The 22,953-nt window shown below is 35.5% G+C and overlaps 1 protein-coding gene across 4 annotated transcripts; it reads left to right on the plus strand.

The window, feature by feature from the left end:
* Positions 1–243: 243 nt before the first annotated feature.
* sycp1 (synaptonemal complex protein 1) lies at positions 244–22,936 on the plus strand. 4 transcript variants are annotated; one of them, XM_053232164.1, is made up of 34 exons: positions 244–477; positions 2,544–2,670; positions 2,753–2,828; positions 2,986–3,029; positions 3,116–3,280; positions 4,026–4,093; positions 4,177–4,250; positions 4,369–4,427; positions 5,086–5,152; positions 5,284–5,357; positions 8,747–8,855; positions 8,950–9,044; positions 9,183–9,367; positions 9,483–9,550; positions 9,626–9,687; positions 9,773–9,889; positions 11,914–12,018; positions 12,367–12,470; positions 14,396–14,486; positions 14,594–14,664; positions 17,099–17,180; positions 17,366–17,428; positions 19,574–19,636; positions 19,879–19,995; positions 20,186–20,296; positions 20,410–20,502; positions 21,364–21,438; positions 21,514–21,588; positions 21,705–21,776; positions 21,858–21,992; positions 22,090–22,161; positions 22,233–22,334; positions 22,493–22,561; positions 22,695–22,936. In XM_053232164.1, the coding sequence occupies exons 2-34, from the start codon at positions 2,545–2,547 to the stop codon at positions 22,833–22,835; spliced, it is 3,030 nt and encodes a 1,009-aa protein (XP_053088139.1). In that variant the 5' UTR covers positions 244–477; position 2,544; the 3' UTR covers positions 22,836–22,936. The 4 variants fall into 4 exon arrangements, with proteins under 4 accessions (XP_053088139.1, XP_053088140.1, XP_053088137.1 ...); XM_053232162.1 differs by having other exon boundaries at positions 245–477; positions 22,233–22,340; XM_053232163.1 differs by having other exon boundaries at positions 245–449; positions 22,233–22,340.
* The last annotated feature ends 17 nt before the right edge of the window (positions 22,937–22,953 follow it).

Below are 22,953 nucleotides of genomic sequence, written 5' to 3' on the forward strand. Positions count from 1 at the left end.
AAAATTCATTAAAAAATACTATTACAACAACAAATTGATCAACTAGCATAAAGCTAAAAGGACAGATAACCTCAAGGTAAATTAGTTAAACACACTGCAGTCACTTTCCGTCTGGAAAGTACACGGCTCAGTCGAAACGGACTCTAAGCTCTATAACAGGCAGGGTATTATTATTGTTGTTGATGTTGTTGTTGCTGTTGTCCATCGCTCTCTTTTTGGACTAGTCATAAATGGACATTTGTGTGATTTTCCTACATCTGGCACCCCTGTCAATGTGCAGTATCGTTAAATGTTCTCTATTAGAAACCTGAATTCGCTTCAAATCGCCTCGTGCTGTATTTCAGCCCGCACGCGCATCAAAAGTATAAAGTCGGTTAGAAAACCGTTAGGACTTTTCTTACTGAGCTGCGCACAGAGAGAAGAAGACTGATAAGTGGGTAATTAAGCAAGTAAGTCTGTCAAACCGTGATTTAAAAGGTAATTTAACACTCCCTCTGTCTGAAACACTGCAGTTTCCTCACTTATTATACTGTATATGGAAGTAACTATGTATTATCTATCAATAAGCTGTCGACGTTAGCAAATATAAATATCATTTTTCTGCTATGTCACTAGCCGAAAACTTACTGTGTTGTTGTATAATATGTTAAACACGGTCAGTTATTTGTAAGAGTCATTTCAGTCCTAAGTATGTTGAAATATACAAGCAAGTTTAGTCGAATCACTAACTGACTAGCTCAACTAGCTGGCTAATTTTGCGCCGGCGTTGCTAATAATTCACCTCATACTCCGTTCAACTCCACCTCCGAGTGACAGGTACGAGTCTGAGAGCTCCTGTTTCCCCAGACCCAACCCGTGAGTGAGTAAAAATAGGGAGTCTAGGTTGCATTTCAGCCTATAATATATTACAGTTGGTCAATTTCATCACCTCCTTCCGTTCTACTGATCGTACTAATGTTTAACATTAAAACGGCTAATGTTAGCCAATATTAAGAACTTAGCTGTAGCTAACAACATCAGCTCTGGCTAACTGGTGGGAGCTAAAACTCACATTCCTCTTACTGTAATGTGTGTCGCTTGAAAAATGTTAGCAAGTAAATATTCGAATGGGAAAGAAAACTAAATTAGTCAGAGGGCAAATTAGCGGTGGTCATTTCGATTCATCTCAGTGACTCGAGTCTTTTGACTCCGTTCACCAAAAAGATTCGTTCAGTGATTCATTCAGTGATTCATTCAGTGACTCTTTCCGTAAGTTACACCATCACACCAGTAGGTGGCGCCAGTGAGTGTCTTCTCACATATTATGAGAAAATCATTGCTTCATTCATTCAATACGTTCATTTAAAACGCCAAGATTTCAAAAGACGAGTTTTAGTATTATGATTTATTAAAACTGGCATGTCCAATCCACAAAGAGAGGTTCTGATGAATTTATTTTTAAGAAAGACATTTCAGTCAGTGCAGGCTAGTTTTGAGAGAGTGGTCACGAATGAGGATTACAATCAAATTACATTCGTATCCTCATTCACCAGAACTTCTCTTTGTGATTTAATAAATCATAATATTAAAACTTGTCTCTTGAAAACTTTGCTTTTTTAAACGAACGTAATGAGTGAATGAAGCAATGATTTTCTAATAATGTGTGAGAAGACACTCACTGGCGCCACCTACTGGTGTGATGGTGTAACTTACGGAAAGAGTCAAAAGACTCGAGTCACTGAGATGAATCGAAATGACCACCGCTAATGAACAGGGACCCGGAGCTGTGAGGTGGTAATGTTACCCACTGCACCTCGGTGCTGCCCCCAAGATGCGTTCTGATTAAACAGAATTTGAACAAATTGTTTTAAAGAGAATGGAGAAAAACGTTTGCCTCATCAGTATTAGTATTCCAAATACATCCTTGCAAGTAAGCCACAGTATTACATTCAGTGCATCGCTCTATACACCAGGGACAGTTTTAAGTAAAATTACATTTTAATATTTCTTTGAGATCTAAAATAACCATACTACCTTGTTTTGCACATGTACAGCTGTTCTGTTTAACCTAAGAGTGTAATAGTTCATACACTTAAGTACTGAGTACATCTGACCTTTTGCTGTTAATGAAACAGTAAAATAATTACTAAATTTTACACTTGCTGGTCATGTAATAAATATAAACTGGCATTGTTGTTATTTATTCCTTTTCCCATCAAACCACTTTATGAGACCAAACACACAGGCACCATGAAATCATGAAAACTCAGAGTAGGGAACATGTGATGTTAGTGCTAGGGAGTGGAGAAAACTTTTGCCTTTAATTAAGTATTCACATGTTCACTTCTTCCATAACTTCAAATGTGACAAAATATACAGTATATTAACTTAGCATCCTCGCTGGCTTCTTTGCTGTGTCTGAAATGGAAATTGTGCTAGCACACCTTGAAATAGAAACCCAGCAAACGGAAGTAGAAAGGCATCATGGCACTGCCTATTTGCTTTTAAAGAAACTTGTCGTTAGAGAGACACCTAGCTAATTCTCTTTTTTCGTTATGTTACAGCATGGAAAGAGCATTTAACTTTAAACTTTTAGTTCCTCCAAGAACCAGGCTAGGTCAGGTGTCAGCCGTAAAGCCTCAAGATCCTGGGCTGTTTGAAGATGACAGTAGCTTTACAGTACCAGTTCAGGTGGGTAGATTTTCATCTGAATCTGAATCTGTTTTTACTGTAGGTGAAGATATTACCTGGCATGTGTATGTTTTTTCTTCAGAGTTTTAATAAATGTTTTGAAAAAGAGACCATTTCAAATACCAAGATGGTGTTGCCTACAGAGTCCCCAAAATCAGGTAACAAAGGTGCAGAGGTGCTTTTCATGTAGAGATTATTTAAAAAAAAAAAAAAAAAACGTGACAACATTTTAGTTGCAAAGCAGTAGAAATGTTAATTATTCCGATGTATACCAAATGTTCTTTGGTATAATATTTCAAGTTTACTATTTTAAAGAGTTCACAAAGAGGATTGCTGTGATGCCAATAGAGAAAGAAGAGGTGAGTGATTTCTTCATGTTTGTGTTTTTGGTATGAGATCAAATGTCAGTATTGATTTTATTACTATTTACTGTACATTTTGGCAGCCACCGTTAAGATCCAGTCAGTTGTATTCCAAACTGTTTGAAGAGGCTGAAAAAATAAAAGCTTGGAAATTGAAAATGGACTATGATATCTCACAAAAAGATAGAAAGCTTCAGGAGAATAGAAGGACAGTTGAGACACAGCGCAAAGCCATTCAAGAACTTCAGGTAAATATGGCAATGGTCAGACAGACAGCTCAAATACGATTTTCTGGCATATCTTGCTTGATTGGGAAAGCCTTTCTGCATGCTAAATGACCACAAAAATATAGAAAATCTGTCTTCTGATTGGATTCAAGCTACATTTTTGTATGTGGAGTCAAATCTGATTAAAATTGGAATTCAGGACATATGTCTCAGCCTGAGCGGTCAAATCGAATTTCTTGTGTTGTTTCATCATACATATCAAAAATCTGAAGAATCTCACACAATTGTGGTGCTAGTCATGAAAGTGACAAAAACTGCAGACGCCACCCTTTTTTTTTTTTTCTTAATTCATGTAGTCTGTGCTGAATACATGACTGGCCATTGTGACGTGATCTGCTATAGATCTGTTCTAAATTTCAGTATCTGAATATTATCTGTATTTTCAGATTTATATTTTCAAGTGCACTAAACTGTTTAAATGGTTAGTATCTAATGTTTTACTATAACTCATACACTGCTGACCTCCACTGCAACCACTTGCTCCATTACTTTGTCAACCAACGCAGTTTTGCGAGTAAATGTCTGAACAGGCAAATTTGTTTTGATGACTCACAAATCAGATCTGCCTGGATTTGACCTGCTGTTTGAACATAGCCTAAGATTTTATTATTTATTCAATTTTTTTTATTCAAAAAATATTTATGCAAGAAAAATGGCTTCTAGTGACTATTTTTTATTTTAAATAACTCTGATGCCTTTGTTACAGTTTGAAAATGAGAGTCTGAGCATGAAATTAGAGAAGCAACTAAATGAAAACGAAGAAATGAGGAATAAGTATGTATAGCATGTATTGTAACTCAGTAAATGTTATATATTCACTTTAGTCATTAGTAATTCAATATTTTTTAAACTTGCAGAAGTAATGCAACAAGAAATTTGTGCAACATTCTGAAGGACACTTTTGAAAGATCTACTGAGAAAATGAGCCTGTGTAAGTGACACTGTAAAAGTGATACATCCTGGAGCTCATTGCTTTGCTTAATATGTAATTATAAATGTTTTTTTTTTTTTTTTCATGTTAAATCAACAAATGTAATTTGATTCTTTAGTTGAGGCAGAAAGAGAAGAAACCCATGGTCTCTTCTTGCAGAACCACGAAAACATTCAGGTAAATTATTTTTGATAGTACGAAAGACATTTGTAGGGAGAATCAGTATTTAAAAAATGGGATTTAAAGTGGTAGTGTGGTATTGTGCATGTCAGTAGTGGTGGTCTGGGAAAAAAATAAAAAATACAGTGAACTAATCAGTGTGAAAAGTGTTTTTTTGATTTGCATGTTACATTCCAAGCTTCATACTAGCTTCACTGGCAGATTAGCAAAGCAAGCTAACTCTACTAGCTACGTACACTTACCAGAAGCAACTCTACTTCCAGCAGTTGCTTTTAGAAAATAAGTGTTAGTGTTTTTCAGTGGAATTGGAATTAAGTCTTGAAATGCTTTAAATCTTTTAATGCATTTCTCTTCCCTTTTCACTTCTTGAGTTCAACGTACTTTAAAATGATATAACCTGTAGTTCAGGGACATGAAAAAAGAAATATAACTAGAATCTGTGGTTTTCAGAATGGCATGCAGTAGAAAATGTCAAAACTTCAGCATGTCAGTGGGTTTCCCTGGCTACCATACATTTAAAAAAATCTCATATCTAGCTAATCTAGCTAATTTCAAAAATAAATGGTTAATTGACATTGTGTTTTAATCTACAGTCTTTCACAACCATTGAGATGGCTTTCAGAAGTTTCAAATTTGCTTGTCTTTCTTCTTTCAGAGGATGGCTGCTGCATTTGAAACTCTCCGGCTGCAAGCAGAGGCTGACCAGCTAGAAATGTTAAAAGGTAAACAATGAGACAAATACAAGTTTTGAGAAAATGTGGTACTTTCAGAATGTAAGGACATGCACTGTGTACTAGATGTAACAATTAAAATACTTTCAATGTTTCAATGTGTATTTGCACATATCACACAGCTAAGGAAGGCCTTAAACAGTTTGAGGACCTTAAAGTGAGATTTGAGAATGAGTATCGCATGAAGGAAGAGAAGGTAAGTGGTACTGCTTATCTGTTCACTCTAGTGGCCAGAAGTTGCAGCACAAAAAATACTATTTATTATGTATCCTCCTGTGTTGTAATATAAACATGACAACAGCCATAAATAGTGGTTTAGGCCAGGCCTATCTGTACATTATGCCATCACATTTATTGCTAAATTACAAGCACATGAATATGATATTTATTTTAATATAAGTATGAAGTTTTAAGCACAGCATTAAGGAGAGCACAAAACGTTTGGAATGGGAGGTAGCAGAGTTAATTCTACAGAATCTTGACAGATCCTTTATCTATACTATACCCTACATCTGGCAATGTATCATGGATGGCAAAAATAACAAAAATGTGCTTTGCCAATTTCACTGTGAAGATGGAGGTCATACCTAAATTCAGCTTTTTAATTTTACACTAGCAATAGTTTTGCACTTTGGTTACAGAGAATGAAAGTGGTTATGGAAACAATCAGTTGCCACAGCAAGGGGGTCTAGATATTGACCTAAATAAAATAAGGAGTTATTTACATATCATTCGCACCTCCAGGGGTTGGGATTTCGGGTTCCAGCCTCCGCCCTGTGTGTGCAGAGTTTGTATGTTCTCCCCGTGCTTTGGGGGTTTCCCCTGGGTACGCCGGTTTCCTCCCCAGTCCAAAGACATGCAGTGTAGGCTTATTGGCATCTCTAAATTGTCCATATTAAGTAAATGGGTGTGTGAGTGTGTGTGTGCAATTATGGCGATGGGTTTGCATCCTGTCCAGGGTGTCCCCCGCCTTGTGCCCCGAGTCCCCTGGGATAGGCTCCAGACTCCCCACTGTGTAGGATAAGCAGAAAATGGATGGAGAGATGGATGTAATTGTTGTTCTGTTGATCCCAGAATCTTCTTGTGTGTGTTTGTGCACTCATGCCAAGACCATCCAATCACAGAGTGATGTATGACACAGTATTTGCAATAAATACTGCTTGTCATACAACCATCATGCCTGGAACCTTCATGCCTCTAAATAGATCCATCTTGCAAAGTGTCAAGTATGTTAGGGGCCATGCTTACAGAATTCAGCTCCTTCATGTCTTTCTAAATAGTGCCTTCGCGCACGTACCAATCACAAAATTGGAATGCTACAAGATCATATATTTGATTTACAAAATTGGGTGGTATGACCTTCTATGTATAGACTACTTTCAGAAGAACATTTTATAATGTGGGTTATAAAATGCTCTGTTGCCTCTGCCATGCCAGAGGAGATGCTTATCTGCTGCAATTACTCAGTATTGCAGAAGGATTAGTGTGCACATGAATGTGACTGACAGTTCTTGAGTACCAAATGAAAGAATAAAATCTCCCAGTTTCTCTGCTCTACATATTAAAATGCACACTGCATTTTAACGTATAATGTCACAACTTGTGTAGGTATGTAGGATCTTGTTAGCTAAAATATAGTGTAGACAGAAAAAGTATTATGTCTGGTAGCATCCAATGTGTGCATCATTATTATTTGATCTGTTCTCTTGCCTGTCAAACACATTAGATATGAAGTGGATAGTGTTAAAACACTAGTCAAAACACAGAGCAAAAAAAATACTCCATTATTGCTCCCAAGTGTTGCAACAAAAAAAGCGTTCATCCTATCATCCAGAATTTTAACCCCAAAAGCAAAATTCTCAGAGTGGGAGGATGTGAGTGAGGATGACCCACGTCTAGCAATTAAATCTAACGATGTAGATTGCAAGGCTGGTGGTGTCTGTATTTTGTCTATTTGTTTACTCATTTTTAACTTCAGTCATGCATTTTCAGGCAGCTATGCCAGCTTAACTTGCACACTGCATTTTAATAGTCTACATCACGCAGTGAAAGCGTGGACACTGGAGGTGTTTTTTATTGGTTATTGCAAAGTGACTGACAATAATGTTAGCTCGCACATCGTTAAAACAACAATTACGATATTACCATAGACGACACATATCGCAAACCCCTACTTTCAGTGCTGCCAAAGAGCATGGACTATATTTAAAAAAAAAAAAAAATTTTTCCCTTTTTTTTTTTTTTTTTTTTTGGCACACTGTACAGCTGATAGATTTTCCCATCAATATTACATTTTGCCAATGCTTTTATCCCATAGTTATCTGCAGATGACAGCACCTTGGGGCATCAGTAGACAAGTGAAAAGTCATTGAAATATAGACAGCACAAGTAATTCTCAGTGGATGAACAGTGTTGCACTGTGTTCATTGTTGCACGCAAGCAGTGTGAATACTGCAAGAGAAAATCATGCACTAAATTTTTTGCTTGTGTTCAGTCATCAGCTCTGTCGCATCACATTCTGTGTGGATTATGTGTAAAGCATTGTGTTCTCATGCAGCCTCACAGATAGACCGTCATACCGCCCACTAGTCTGCAGTGCATTTGGGTATAAGATTCACTGACACATCAAAGCAGGAAAACAAGGCATTAGTTTTCACAGGGGAAAGCACAGAAAATAAATGTTTCCTATATCTATGTGATAATCATGTTAATTTACCATCTTCACAAATTTGTCACAATTTAGCAATCAGTAATCCACCCACGTTTATTTGGCTGCCAGCCTAAAAACAATACCACTGCAGTACACATCAGATCCTCATAACAACGAGAAGCAGTCCAAATAACGCAAAGTTCACTTCTGCATAATATGATCTAGGAGTCTCACCACTGTGATCTACAGTGAGCACACAGTATTTGTATGTTTGCAGATACAATTTTGTGCAATTTTCTACACTCTATTAAAGATGCTCTTTTAACAGGATTGGGGGTTTGATTACTGCCTCCATCCTGTGCGTATGGATCTTGCATGTTCTCCCTGTGCTTTGGGGGGTTTCCTCCAGTCCAAAGACATGTTTTGTAGGCTGATTAGTATCTCTAAATTGTCTGTAGTGAGTGAATTTGTGCTGTGTGTGTGAGATGGCTGTGATAGTTCAGCCCCCTGCCTTGTGCCCTGAGTCCCCTGGGAGAGGCTCCAGAGACCCTGTGTAGGATAAGTGCTACAGAGAATGGACGGATGGATGTATATGTATGTGTGTGTGTGTGTGTGTGTGTGTGTAATGTATATCTTTCTTTTTTCTTCTTTGTGTTTGAATCAAAAAATTAAATTGAAGCTACCAAGCAGTCTGTTGTTAGCCTATACATACACAGACACATGTTGAAGTGTAAATTCAGCCAAACGTGACTGGTGAACAGCAAATACTCTTGCTGGTTAAAAGCTGTGGAAGGTGAAATGTGGAATACACACACAAAAAAAAAAAAACAAAAGCAGAGAAATGTGTCTGAGTTATTTTTAAGATTTTTTGCAGACACACTGATTACAGTCTTTTTTTTTTTTTTTTTTTTTTTTTTTTTTTTTTTTAAATTAAGGTTTCCCTGCTTGAAGAAAAACTAAGAGAAAAGGAAAGTCAGCTTACAGAAATTTTACTCAAACTCCAAGAGACTCAGAAAAACTTCAGTCAACTCCAGGAATCTGCAAGTACGTTTGCACAGAATAACTTATGTAATCTTGTTATAATTTTCTGGGAGTTCAAAAAATGATTCTTTAAACAAGTTGTGATTAACTTATTTAGACCAGCATCTTGAATTACTTCACAACTGTAAACAAGAACAGGATGAACTGCAGGAAAAACTGGAAAGAGAAGAACAACTCAGGCAGGAGAGTGAGGTTTGTGCTCATGTGCTCATAATATTTTAATGTGATTCAAAGAATCAGTTTGCTTGTAGCTGCTTGATTTTGTCTCAGCAATCGTGTGTATTATTTGTGTTTTTGTGTTATTAATGTTATGTTATTTGATTTCTTCAGAAAAACCAGAAATCATTAGTTAACACACTTGAACAAACCAAAGAGATGTATGTAAAGAACCTTCTGGAGAAAGATATCGAGCTTAAAGATATAAATAATATCAAAGAGCAACTGACACACCAAATTGAAGAGATGCAAGTGACAGCAGATTCCTTACAGTCCTCTTTAAAATTGGAGAAAAAGCGGTAAGGTGGCAGAGAACTCGTTTACTCCATATGGGTAATACAAAGAACAATTTGAGGTGCAGAAAACAAGTTAGTCTGTTCTTATGCTCTTTTATTTATTCCTTTATTTTCACAGGGTTCAAGAACTTGAATCAGAGCTTAGCTCAATATCTGAGGAACTCTGCAGCAAAAAAACAGAACTAGGTATGTACATATTGCATAGATAACAAGCTAAAAGCCTTCTTGCCATCCTCCCTGCTAAATCAAGTATCACCACAGGAATATTAAGAGAAGTGAAAGTGGAGTGTGACAGCCAAATACAAGCTCTGAAATTTGAAATGGTATGTAGTGTTCTCACCAAACCATTTATGTTCTCAGTAATAATTCACTAAGCTGATAATGCATGTCCTTACTGTTACATTAAAGGAGACAAAGGAAAATACCCTAAAGTCTTTTGAGGAAAAGATAAAAGCAGATGAAGAACAGATTCTTCAGCTGACTTCAGAACATGAGGAAAAACAAGCAGAAATAAACAAATTGAAGGTAAAATTTTAAGCTAGTATGAGTATCTATAATCATGCTAATTGCAGACATGCCAACGTCTATGATTTAGCTGTAACATTTACAATTTTTGACCCCTTATTATGGAGAAAAGGGAGAGAGTGGCCAAACTGAACCCAAACAAAATTCATCCAGTGGAAAAGCAAATTCACTGAAAGGGAAAATTATGTGGGATGTGAAAGAGCCATGTCTTTCTCTAAGTGGTTGCTTTATTTCAATAGTAGGCTATATTTCATCATTTTCATATTTTATTTTTTTTCACGACACATGTAGAGAGGTTATTATCAAGATCAGACCTGACTTGTACTTCTAAATAAACTGTTGTATAATGTAATCTTATACTCTAATCTGGTTTGCTGATAAATCCAAACATTTCTGCAGATTGCAGTTAAATACCTATCAACCAGTATGCTCACATTTTTATCATTTATGCATCAAGCTACACCATTCCACCGACATTCACTAGACTTTTCTTGTTTTATGGTTATCTTGCTAGCAATGTTGGCAGTTCTGTAAATGTAACCTTGAATACATGTTTTAAAGCCCCAGTAGCTTACAACTATTCCGTTTTTTTTTTTTTTTTTTTTTTTTAGCAGCATAAATACCTGAGAAATGAACTGAACTGAGTGCTGTGCAGTCGTGTAGGATATAGAATGGATACACTGCTGATATGCTGTTTACATTTGCCATAAAACATTTTCTATAGCAGTCTAAAGAGTACTTAGTATGGAAGCAATTTCTGGACTATTCAAATTCAACTGCAATTTAGAAAATGCTAATTCAATTATTTACGTACATTACTTATGTTTTGTGTAAATGCAAATAAATGTTTGTCAAAATGTTCATTCTTATTGTGCACAGTAATGTACATTGGCTTCCAAAATTACAGTGCTTGACATTTTATTTTCAGTGTCTAAACTGGTATGATTCTGCCATTTTGAAAAAGCAATAGCAATCTGTCCAATTGCAATTGCACTTTCATTGCACTTCTGCATCTTTTCTCTACAACTTGGGCAAAAATGGAATGCCTCTGCAATCCAGTTTGCATTTGTAATTTCACTGTCAGCGTGTGTGTTTTGAAGCAAGTGACATCTGAGAAATAAGCACAAAGAGCCGACTGTCCCACAGATCTTTTCATTGTTGCTAGTTAGCAGTTTTTCACACGGACATGAGCTACTTATGCTATGCTGCAGTGGGTCAAACATGGGTTGGAGGCTGGGCATTTAAATCATTCTTTACCAAGCAAAATAAGAAGAATGGTCTTTTTTAATGAATGTCAGTACATATTCTATAATGCCTGCATGTGAGCTGTGGTTACAATTAAAATGTAGTGAACTGACAAGCAAAATGGTGTATCAGTAGAAATATTAAAGGTATTGTAAGTACAGCAATTACTATAGAATTAAAATAGAATTACTCTCTCACTCGGGAATTGTTTCAGGCTGAAACAAGAAGAAATCTGTTATGAGGGGTCCTTATTGGCAAGTTTTGAAATGTCTCGTTATGTCCAAATTTTTAGCCTTACAAAAGGACTTGCTACCATTACCACAACTGTATCCTGATTTTGTCAAATCACACCAAAAAGTCCCTCCCAAACTCCCACTCACAGCATTTGATTTACATGGATACCTCTGTAACAGTGAAAATTCAAACGTAAACAGGATGTAAATGTAAATTGTAAATTTTCAGTCCAGTTGTAGCATGAGGTTGAGAGTGGATGCAAATGGACAGATTACTGTTGCTTTTTCAATATGGCAGACATATAGTTTAGACGTTGAAAATTAAATGTCAAATGAACATTGCATTTGCATTTTAATTTTAACCATTGTGCATTGCAATGCACAAAACATGCAAATACACGGTTTGCACGCTTGTATATTAAGCAGGAAATGCAATTGCAAATACATGTTTGAATTGGCATTTTAAAATTAGCATTTAAATTTGAAAATGCTAACATAATTTTGAGCACAGATGTTGTGAGCTTTGTATTCCACCTGTTTCAACAGGAAAAATTGGAGATTGCCGCAGTGGAAAACAAAAAAATGGTGGCTACCCTGGAAGAGGCTGTAAATGAGCAAACGCTATTGAAGGAGCATTATCTTCTGAAAGAGGTAAAACTGTTTATAGTCTAGTCTAGAATTGATTATAGACACGTCAGCAGCGTCACCATCTTAGTGGGGGTCACATTTCAATCTGACTCCATTGAGATTAACTGAATTGTGAATGTCAGCTAAGACTTTTGCTAAAAAATGGTGGCACACTGTACTGAATTTAGTTGCACAAATCACGGACACAAACACGGAATCAGTTTTTCCAGGTAAAAGATCTGTCATACTGTCAGGCCTTTCCCTAGCATATTAGGCTTTAGTAAAATTGTTGACAGTGCAATATGCAGAACTCTAAAATGTCTTAAGAAAGCAAATTCCGAAGTTGACTGTACCGCAACATCTCTTACCCAGGTCAAACTGCAAGAGATTGAGGGGCAGTTATCAGAAGCACTGAAGAAAGAGAGCGAATCATCTAATAATATTAAAAGATTGCAAATGGATATCAGTCAATACAAGTAAGGAAGACTTTAAAGGCAACAGATAAACATGACTACAAGATAATTGATAACTGATAATAAAACATCAATTTATTATTGATGACCACAAGAGGGTGGGTTTATGGCTCTAGGGTTATGAGCTTAGTAGCTTCAAGGTACTAATTTTGTTAGATATGTATTCTACACAATGATCCATTAAAAAAAGAGTTTGGAAACACTTCCAGGAGATAACCGTGATGCAGAGTAAGGAGTGTGGTGCACAGGGTCAGCTTTAGCCATTTGGGGGCCCTAAGAAAGATCTGAATTGGAGCCTTCACAACCATAATTACGAATTTTTCTGCAGCATAATATACAACTGCATTTGGCTGTGGAACGTATCTACAGGATAAATAAAATTAATATAGTACTAATCAATGAGGAACTTGGAAAGTGCCCATACATTCACAAACACTACACGTAAACCTCTCCTGTACATCAAATGTGTATACTGAATACGTATTTGACTGATTTGAATGAAAATAGTTGCATCCCTTGTGATCTCTGGGTGAAAAAAGGACATTGATTTTACAAAAAGCCCAAATTTGTATTGGATTTCCCTCTCAAAATTTCCTTCTTCATTTGTCTGCCAACTTGTCGTCTTAGCAGTAGTATCATTTACCTGTCCACTTTAAAATACCTGCCCCTGAATTTATTCATTTTAACAGTTATATTTAGCATTACAGCAAAAGTATAGGTGGAAAAAAATATGAACTTTTTCAACACTTTAGCAGTAGGCTAATCAGATGTCAGCACTTTAAGCCTTGTTTAAGAGGACAAAATGTTTAAACTATCTAAGCCTGTTAGCTAGCTACTTCTAATCCAACAAATTAGTTTTTATATTAATCTGCATAAGTTTACAAATAACCACTCAGCAACAGAGCTGTTAAACAAGCTGGAAATTCACAAGTTTTGTTTTATTTTTTCTAGGGATTCAGTACCAATACTGGTATCAGGTATCCATCCAATAGCATACTCATTCACTCAAACTCGTAAAAAAAAATCCTCCAATACCAACATTTGATAACATCCAATACCATGTCACCAGTGTAAGTCTAGTGTATGTTGCTGCGTGTGTACCAGAAACCATGTTCTCATACTCATTGTGGCAAAAATTGGTATTGAGGCGTTCCTAGCTGCTTGTCCGATGCACCAGTAGGTAATATTTAATCCGGGTCTGCTGTGTTCTCTGGGTGGAATGCTGCCAAGTTCATTACACTAACCAGTAGCATATCTACTAAAAGAAATTGAATTAAAACATTATGTTATTGATAATGCCAGAATGTTATATTTTAGCTTTTCTTCCTCATATTATTTTGGAACAATTAGCTAAACATGAAAGACAATACACACCCCCTACACCAACATAAATTAAAAAAAAAAATACAGCACAAAATACTGAACAGACAAAGCAATACAACAAAGATTACAATTCACACTTACGTATTAGCTATAAATTGATGTCTAATATGTGATCCCCTTTACTGAAGAGTTGCCAAGAGTAATATAGAAGTTTTTAAGCATACAGAATATATTTGGATAAACCTTCAGTTTGTCAGTGAGGTTTTTATTATTATTATTATTATTTTTGTTTTGTTTTGGGGGGGCATCTTATGGCATGTTATATAGTAACAGCTCTGAATTATTGAAGGAATCACAATGAGAAATGTAAGTGTTGGCTCTTCTACATGTCCTGGGATTTTATAGTGTTAAGTAATTTTTATTATGTAAATTTTATACTTGACTTAAATTAGGATAAAAAAAAAAATATTAAGGATTTACAGTGAATATAAATATACACTGGGTATATGGTCTAGTGTTGCAGCTAAATTGCTTCTTGTGCCCAATAAAGAAGTCCTGGGTCTTTGTGTCTTGGTGACTTATGATATAATGATATGTTTATGTAGGGATAGATATGATGATCTACTGGAGAGATTTAATCAGCTTCTTCTTCAAAAGAACACTGTACAAGAAGAGGACAGTGATCCAAAGGCCAAGGTTTGTGAACTGTGTCTCAAAATGAGTAAATTAATACTGGTGTTTAGGGATTATATTAGAATTAGTGTGTTTAATTAACACTTAATATTTTCTATTATCATATACAGGAAATTAAAGAAACTGAGGAAAAAATGAAAATTGAAGTAGGGAAACTTGAGGTGGAAAAACAGCAACTACAGTAAGATTAAACAACATTTATGTTCCAATTCCAGTGTTGAAACAACAACTTTTTTCAATCTTAACACCCTTGCTCGTTAAATATATATTACATTAATTTACTTTGTATTTACCTTAAATGTAAATTATAGTGTGCAGAGCACATGACTTTACACTTGGGGTGGGCAATATGACAAAAATATAACATCATGATACTTGAAGACATTTTTATGATGATCTATATGTATCACGGCATGTTTAGGTTTGGTAACCTACTGCCAGAAAAACATTGGTGTTTGTTTTTTAAAACTGATCTTTAAAAAGTAAATAAATAAAAATAAATAAATAAATGCTAATATTTTTAATAATAGAAAGCATTTATTACAGTTTTTAAGTTTCCATACAAATCAGGTCAGCTGCTTCCAGTCAGTGTTTTTTCATTGCTATTAAAAAAGGAAGAAAAAGATACCACAATACCTATGATACAGAACAGTGTATTGTGGCATAAATTATCACGATATTCATATTATATCATCATATTGCCCAGCTCTACTGAACAAATATTAATTGCTAGGTGCATTAAACTTTTACCTGTTCACTCTCTCTATATGTTTAGTTCTACTTCCTTTCATTTATTTGACCAATAGCAAAGGCATCACTTCATAACCATGAGCCCATGTAGGAAGATTATAAAGGGTCCCTGCTACTTCACGCTCATCCTTTTTCCTATTTCCATCTTGCTCAAGGGGTTGAGCAAGTAGATTCAAGAGACTATGTATAGTGCTTATTTCTTTCTAATTTTGTTATTGTTAAATCTGCACTGTCAGAGGAGTGTGTATTGGCACACACCTTGTGTAATGTGTGTAGTCACCACAGTTGACAGTGTCTTTAGAACAGTTACATGGTCAGTGTCTAGCAGCGTGTAGCAACATTTTAGGAATTATTAAATTCACAGCAGTATGATGTGAACACAGCTGGTAAGCACTGCACTGCCATGGCAGGAACACAAATGGGCAAAAGGTTCAGCTGCTCAGCCCTCTAGAATAGGAAGTATGGGTGCCTTAACAACAAAGGAATGAAGAGGAGTTGGCAGTGGGCATGTGTAAAAAGAAGGAGCTGTAGGCAGCAATGCAACACACACAGGCCCTGATCTAAAGTTGAACAATAAGCCCATCCTGATAGCTCACACCAGTCTTAGCAAGTATCGGCTAACTAACTACACTACATTGCTATATAAATTAGAATTACTAATAGTAAACTGTACTATTTTCTTCAAATTTATGATCAATAACAAAAATAAACAATAGTGAAGGGAAACTGTATTTAACAGAGAATCTCACAAAGGTCTTCCACACTAAAAACAGTATGAAATCTGTGAATTACTGACCTGCATAAATAAGTACTGCATGGCTGTTGTACTAAAACTAGAATTAGTATACTGTACATTTTCACTTCATTATTGTTTGCCACCAAATAATTAAACACTACTGAATGGCCGTTTGTTTTAAAACAAAAGGGTGGTCTCTGACTTTTGCACAGTACTGTCCCATTCCTAAGAAGAATGTTTATTGGAAGATTCCACTGAACACATACTTATGTAAATGTGTTTATGAACAGTTTCTTAGCCTGAAAATCTTTAAACCTGATCAGAATACTTTTCTTTTCTGTCAGTTGTTATTAAGAAATTGATTTTCATCGTAAAATTCCAGAATAACAAACCTTTAGTTCTGGCTATGTCATTCAGACAGAAATTGCTTACAAGTACCCTTAGGGTGTAAAGAGTTAATTTATAATTTATATCAACTTCTCTGCTGTGGCAAATGAAAATGTGCCTAGACCAGCCCTGTGTCCAGTGAAGGCTCAACTGGCAGGTCACTGATCAGCTATTCGTGTATTTGGGGGCACCATAAAAGGGCTCCACTGTCTAAAGACAGGTCAGCACTTTGGATTAAGGAAATGATTGTGTAAGCATATTGCTACCCACTAAGAGGAGTGTCACATTCACATTTGTGAAGTGGTGACATGGAGCAGACTATCTACCTTCACCAGATTTTTTAGACTGAATGGTGCTTCATTACAGCTGTTATGTGCTGTGTGTGGTGGGGATGCTCACCCTCAGTTGAGAGCAATCTCAGAAATTTAAATGATTATTATACTTCATAATCTTGGTCACTTAAGTTTATGATGGCCAGAGTACAAGTGTATTGGCAAGCCACATGGTCACCGTTATGAACTTTGCCATTAGCAAACAGGAAAACTCCAGTAGTTCCTAAGAAAACCACTTTGGCAGGCCTCCACTTAGTCGTAGAACCACGGTTACATACACAACCTTAGAGTTTGCATAGTTCTTCTAATATTAGACCAATGAAAGCAAAAATTATGTTATGCAAGAGTTAAGCTGCAATATCCCATTACATTTTTTGACAGTATTGTTTTCTTATTTTAATGGTATACAGAAAGCAGTTGGAGGTACTAAATGCAAAAATTGAGGAGCAACATCAAGAGAATGAGAATATTCAGAAACTGTTAAAGGAATCTGTAAGTTATACTGAATTTTTCAGTACAGGTGTCAAAGTATGCTATAAGCAGCAAAAAATAATTTAGGTCAAAATCAGGTTTTGTCTGACTGTCACTCATTTGGAATAGAATTTACTTGCCTATGATGAGTGTTCAGTCATGCTGTATACATTTAACAATTTAACAATTTCTCTAAATTTCTCCAGAATAAAAGCTCACAGAATCGACTGATGAAGAAGGAAAGACAAGTCAAAGCACTGGAACTAAAGGTGAAATTATTGGCTATTTCTAGCAAATTGTATTTGTGAGATTTTAGATTCTGACAAGAACAGTTTTATGATGCATTCTTTAAATACCATAAATGTATAATTTAAAAACACTTCTCCTAGTCCTATACAATACTGATTTTACCCTATTGATGATTGACAAATTTCATGAACTATTAAAGCTATAGGATGTCAGATTTTGATATTTAACCCTCTCTATTAGAAGAATGCTATTTCAGGCTGCTTGCAAACAAGATTTTGTAACGTGAGTTGTACTGTGCTCTTCCTCTACCATACGCATTAATCTCGTGGTGTAGTGTATGGTTGTAGCCTTAGACACAGCTAAATCTAGCTAGTTAAAATATAGCTAAAATAACATTTTACATAGGTTTTTCTTTTATGTTTTTGTATTTTGTTATCCAATCTGGGTATATCAAAAAGTGAGAAAAGTTTGACACAAACTGTGTAGTGATAGCACACTACTCTCACCAGAGGATAAAAAGATACAGATACAGACAGGTGAGCAAAGAGCTCAGATCACTCACTCTTGCCTGATAAAACATGGTTTGAAATACAAAAATATGCAGAAACTGACCAATACGTCCATTAGTCACTAGCTGGCTCCCATAAGCTCTCCAGCTCATCAACTTCTCAATTGGGTTATGATGCAAACTTCACAGTATAAATCAGCTGACTGTCATCTATCATTCACTAGCTTCCTAGAGAACAAATAAATGGCTTACTTTTCAGCAAGAAAAAAGCTTAAACTGCATCAGTCTTGTGCCTGAAGTTGAGGAATGATGGTGTTTGATATATCTGAGCTGGCGTGTGACTTATGCATACAAATTTTCTGCCAGTTCTGGCCTGAAGGTCCAGGCATGGCTCTGACTATTACTGATGCAAATGATGCATCAACTCAGGTCAACCATCATCAGGTGTATACACAAAAGAATTTCCACTGCACAGTGACAGGCAAAAACGAGCAGCCAATCAGGGACACCAAAACAAATGAGACAGGAGTGGGAGATGTTATTTCCTAAAATGATTCGGTTGTGATGAAGTTCATTCTTATTTTCATGCTGAAGATTGTATTGTTTTCTAAATTGGTGGGAAGCTAGTAAATTATCATTTCCCAGTGTATTCTAGCTGTGAGGGTACAGCAACCATTTCCCCTTCAGCCAGAACTTATATTGACTAGTTCAATCTGTAGGATATGTGCTGTTGTGCTGAGGGAATCGGATTGAGAGCTAACCAGCACATTGATGTGCAAAAGAAATGTTTTTTTGTTTGTTTGTTTTTTTTATAAAGTAGGTAATTACATATATCCACATACTGTAGTCTCAAATGCTTGGGCCATGTTACTGTAGTAAATAGGATGTTGTACACTGTGTTGAACAGTTTGTCCGATATGGAGCTGGTGGCATGCACACACAGGTATTTGTTTGCAGGTTTCACCATCAGAGGGGATCTCTTTGTGTTTTTGTACAAACTGCTATGTCCAAGGTTTAGCCTCATTGCTCATCTTAAAAGATAGCAAATGCAAAACTAGGAAAATTCGAGAAAAAAAAGAAAATAGTATGTTTTATCATTAAAAAATAAAAAGTAAAGTTCCATGGAAAATCTGTAAATTTATCTGTACACTGTACATATCTGCAAATCTGCACTATAATCTGAGTCATTATAGTGTACATATCTGCCAGAGTATTGTGGCAGTGTAAGACAGTGTACGGACGATTAGAGTGTTTATTGCACAATTCTAACTCTTCCAATCTGTTGAACTCTCAGAAGGGCACCGTTCTTGCTTTACTCATTTCACTTATCAGCCCATAAAGAAGAGAATAACTCTGCAGAATTTTCTTGTGACCTATAGGCCCTACAAGAATGGCCCAGCTCCTACCTTCCTTCTGTTTTACAAGAGACCGTTTTATCTACACGCAATAAACAACTATCACCGGTCAACTAATTAACTCTTACTCTACAACCCAGACTGCATTAATTTGCAGTGTAACATATCTGTTTGACATTAAATCAAAAGAGAGAACATTAGGGCCAGTCATCTTCACTTTCTACTGGAGTTTGCATATTAAGTATGGAATCTTACATTTTACACATTTTACTTTTCAACCTCTCTTCTATGATTCTTTTCAGTTAACAAATCTAAAAACAAAACTGGAGGCCAAAGCCAAGACTCAGGATGAAAATCTGAAAGAAGTACATAATGTTTCCTATGTAATGTGTACTGTATAATGTACAGAGTAGTAAGTAGAATGTTGTTTTTCTGTTAATGAAACATATTTTCAGCATGAAGCTGAGGATGGATTTTTAAATATTAAATTTTAAAAATTAATTTCTAAAATAATTTCTAAAATATGCATATATTTTTTCTATTCATTCACTTGATTTGTTTTTTATAACACTACTGATACCATTGTCTTTGATGTTTATAATAAAAGATAGCCAAATTAAAAGAAGAGTCCCAAAGCCTGAAACACCACCACGAGGAAGAGTATAAGAGAATATGTGCTGAGCTGGAAAACAAATCAGCCTCTGAGGCTGAGTTTACACTGGAGGTAAAAGTCTTTGCCTTTTACGTACTATAATTTCCTTATTTGTATTCAGGTCCTAATTCATATTCTTTCCCAAAAAATACTGGTACTGATGTTCCTTTCCGAGGGTGCCCATGGTTTAAAGACGTTTTAACTCAAATGCATAGAATGACTTGAGGAACCATTCTGTAAAAGCTTAGTTTGGTTTCTACAGGTGCAGAAATGGAAGCAAACATCAGTGGAAGCAACAAAGAGCAAGGAAGACACTGCAATCAAATTCCAGCAGAAGATAGCTGACATGGTTGCTCTGATGGAAAGGCATAAGGTGAATTTGATTTTATAATGATTACCAAAATTAATGTTCATAAATAATCTTACAGTAATTATTATAGTTATAAGTCATTTTATGACTTAAACTCTTCTTGGCTTTCTTGATAGCATGAGTATGACAAAATGGTGGAAGAGAAGGATGCAGAACTGAATGAGAAAAGAATCCGAGAAGCTGAAGTTAATGCTAATAAAACATCTGTGGTAATTATTTTTTTTCATTGTTTTTCTTGGATTTTAAAATATGGCCTCAGAACCCTGCAAATAAGAAATAACAAATATCTTGTTCTTGGCTGTTCAAGTGTTTTCTCCAGCCATTTTGTTTTTTTTCCAAATGTGTGTGAAAAGCCATGAACATCAACCAAAGGCAAACTGTCATATACTATACTGGCTCGCATATAAGATGGTCCTGATAAAAAGCTGACTCTTCCTTCTTTAAAACCTGTTTTGAGAAAGAACAAATCTTGTGTTTTGTCAGGAATATCAGCCTGTCAAAACACATTTCAGTTATATTTCATTATATATTTCACTAATAATAATAGCCTTGAATTATAATATTGTATGTAAAATTATAATACCAAAGGAATGTGATAATTTTAATGAACTACTGGTATTTAAATAAAATGAAATTAATTTAAGTATTTAGAGAAAAAAATAATTAATCTTGGATCTCTGAGAGTATATATATATTTACTAATTAAAAAAAAACAGGCTAGATTGCAAGAAAATAGTGCAATGAACTGATGGCTCACAGTCTGTAACATATTTTGTCTACCTACAGCAGGTTATTTCAGCATGGCTGTATTCATTGCTATTGTCACTTCTATTCTCTTGTACAAATGGCTCTTTTCTATAGAGACTAAGGCATATAATATGCTGTGGATAAGTCTGATCAGCGCCATCTGCTGTTGTAAATGCATAATGAGCACATCAGTTGAAGTCAGTGAATATAAGACGACCCAGAAAAAAAACGGTGGTTTCTGTTTAAGCCATTATAGTAATTGTTCTTATCCTCCTACAAAATATTTTTGTGAAAAACATTATTTTAAATACATCTTTTTTTAGGAACTGGAGCTATCCCACCTGCAGGTTGAAAATGTACAATTAAAACAGCAACTTGATGAAATCAAAATGGAAAAGGTAAGTCTTGTTTTTGTATTGTTTATTTAAGAGCTACTTGTGGACAAAGTTGTAACTGTAGAGTGGATATTACAGGAAAACCTGCAGCAGCAAGTGGAAGAACTTAACAAGATGCAGACATCTCAGAAGGACATTTACAAAAAGAAAGAGGTTTATCTTCTTTTGAATGCAGTGAAATAATTGATGTGTTGTATTTTTTTTATTATATCCAATCAGGTAAAGCTTGACCTATTTACAAATTTATTTGTTTATTTATCTTATTTAAGGAGTGTCTAGAGCAAGAAATGATTACCTTAAAGAAGCAAATTAAATCTCTTGAAAAAGACAAGACTCAAAAGGTGTTACTTTCATTCATTTAAAGCTTTTGTAATACTTTGGAAACATCAAATTCTTGAAACTTAGTAACATTTTATTTGCAGTTGTCTGAGACTGCTTCCAAAAATGACAAAGGCTCTGAAACTCCAGATGTTGCTCCCATCAAGAAATCAACCCCTGCATTTTCAAAGAAGAAAGGAATAGAAACTCCGTCAAGAAAAGATCCAGCAACACCTTTTGTTAGCATTTATTCAGTATTTACTTAGATTGTGGTGATTAATCTAGTAGAGTTGATGTGATTTTTCTATACATAACATTTATTCTGTTTAATAACAGAGATTAGATGACAGTCTTAAAACACCATCTTGGACTTTGGGAACAAACACAGGAACAACATCTCGAATAAGGGTATGATTATCTACTCTTTTTGCCTGAAGTAAAAAGTATGAATGAGAGAGTGAATGTATTCTCTGCTCCAGTCTTTCAGAATACGCACACCACCTTCAACAGAGAAATCAGCACTATGGAAGAAAAACACCCTGGAGCTGGATCCTAAATCTGACAGCTCAGAGCAAAATGATGTACTGGTAAATTATTCTGTAATGCTGCTTAATTTACCTTCACTCTTAGAACCCATGTGTGCTTTAAAATAACGGTGAATATGTTTTACATGCTTTTGATTTGTATTTCTTTTTCCTTTTTTTTTTTTTTTTTTTTTATCTTTTGCTTGTTTTGGCAGAGTTTCTCTACCATCATTAACAAGCAAAGAATGGACTCTGGAACAGAGTGCCTGGGCTTATTCAAGAAGGTTTGGAATATACACACACGCACACAAACACACAAACACACACACACACACACACACCCTATATATACAGTATAAAAGCCTTTTCTCAGAATGACAATGATCATACAAATCTTAGAATGTTCTTTATTTACAGGTACAAAGTTCTGTTGTTTATAAGTCTCCAGGGGCAGCATTAAAACTGGCAGCCATGAAGAGGATGCGGGATGCAGGTTGGACTACCATTACCAGTTCAGACAAGAAAAAGAAAAAAGTCACTGAAAAAATATTTGCTTAACCACTTTTGCATTGTCAAACTTAATCACTTAGACACTAGACTTGTTACTGGTTCTCCTGTTCATTTTAATTTGAGAATATATTAGATAATATTTATAAAGGGCAAGGTATTACATATA

Source organism: Pangasianodon hypophthalmus, chromosome 2, assembly GCF_027358585.1.
Source record: "Pangasianodon hypophthalmus isolate fPanHyp1 chromosome 2, fPanHyp1.pri, whole genome shotgun sequence".
Taxonomy (NCBI): domain Eukaryota; kingdom Metazoa; phylum Chordata; class Actinopteri; order Siluriformes; family Pangasiidae; genus Pangasianodon; species Pangasianodon hypophthalmus.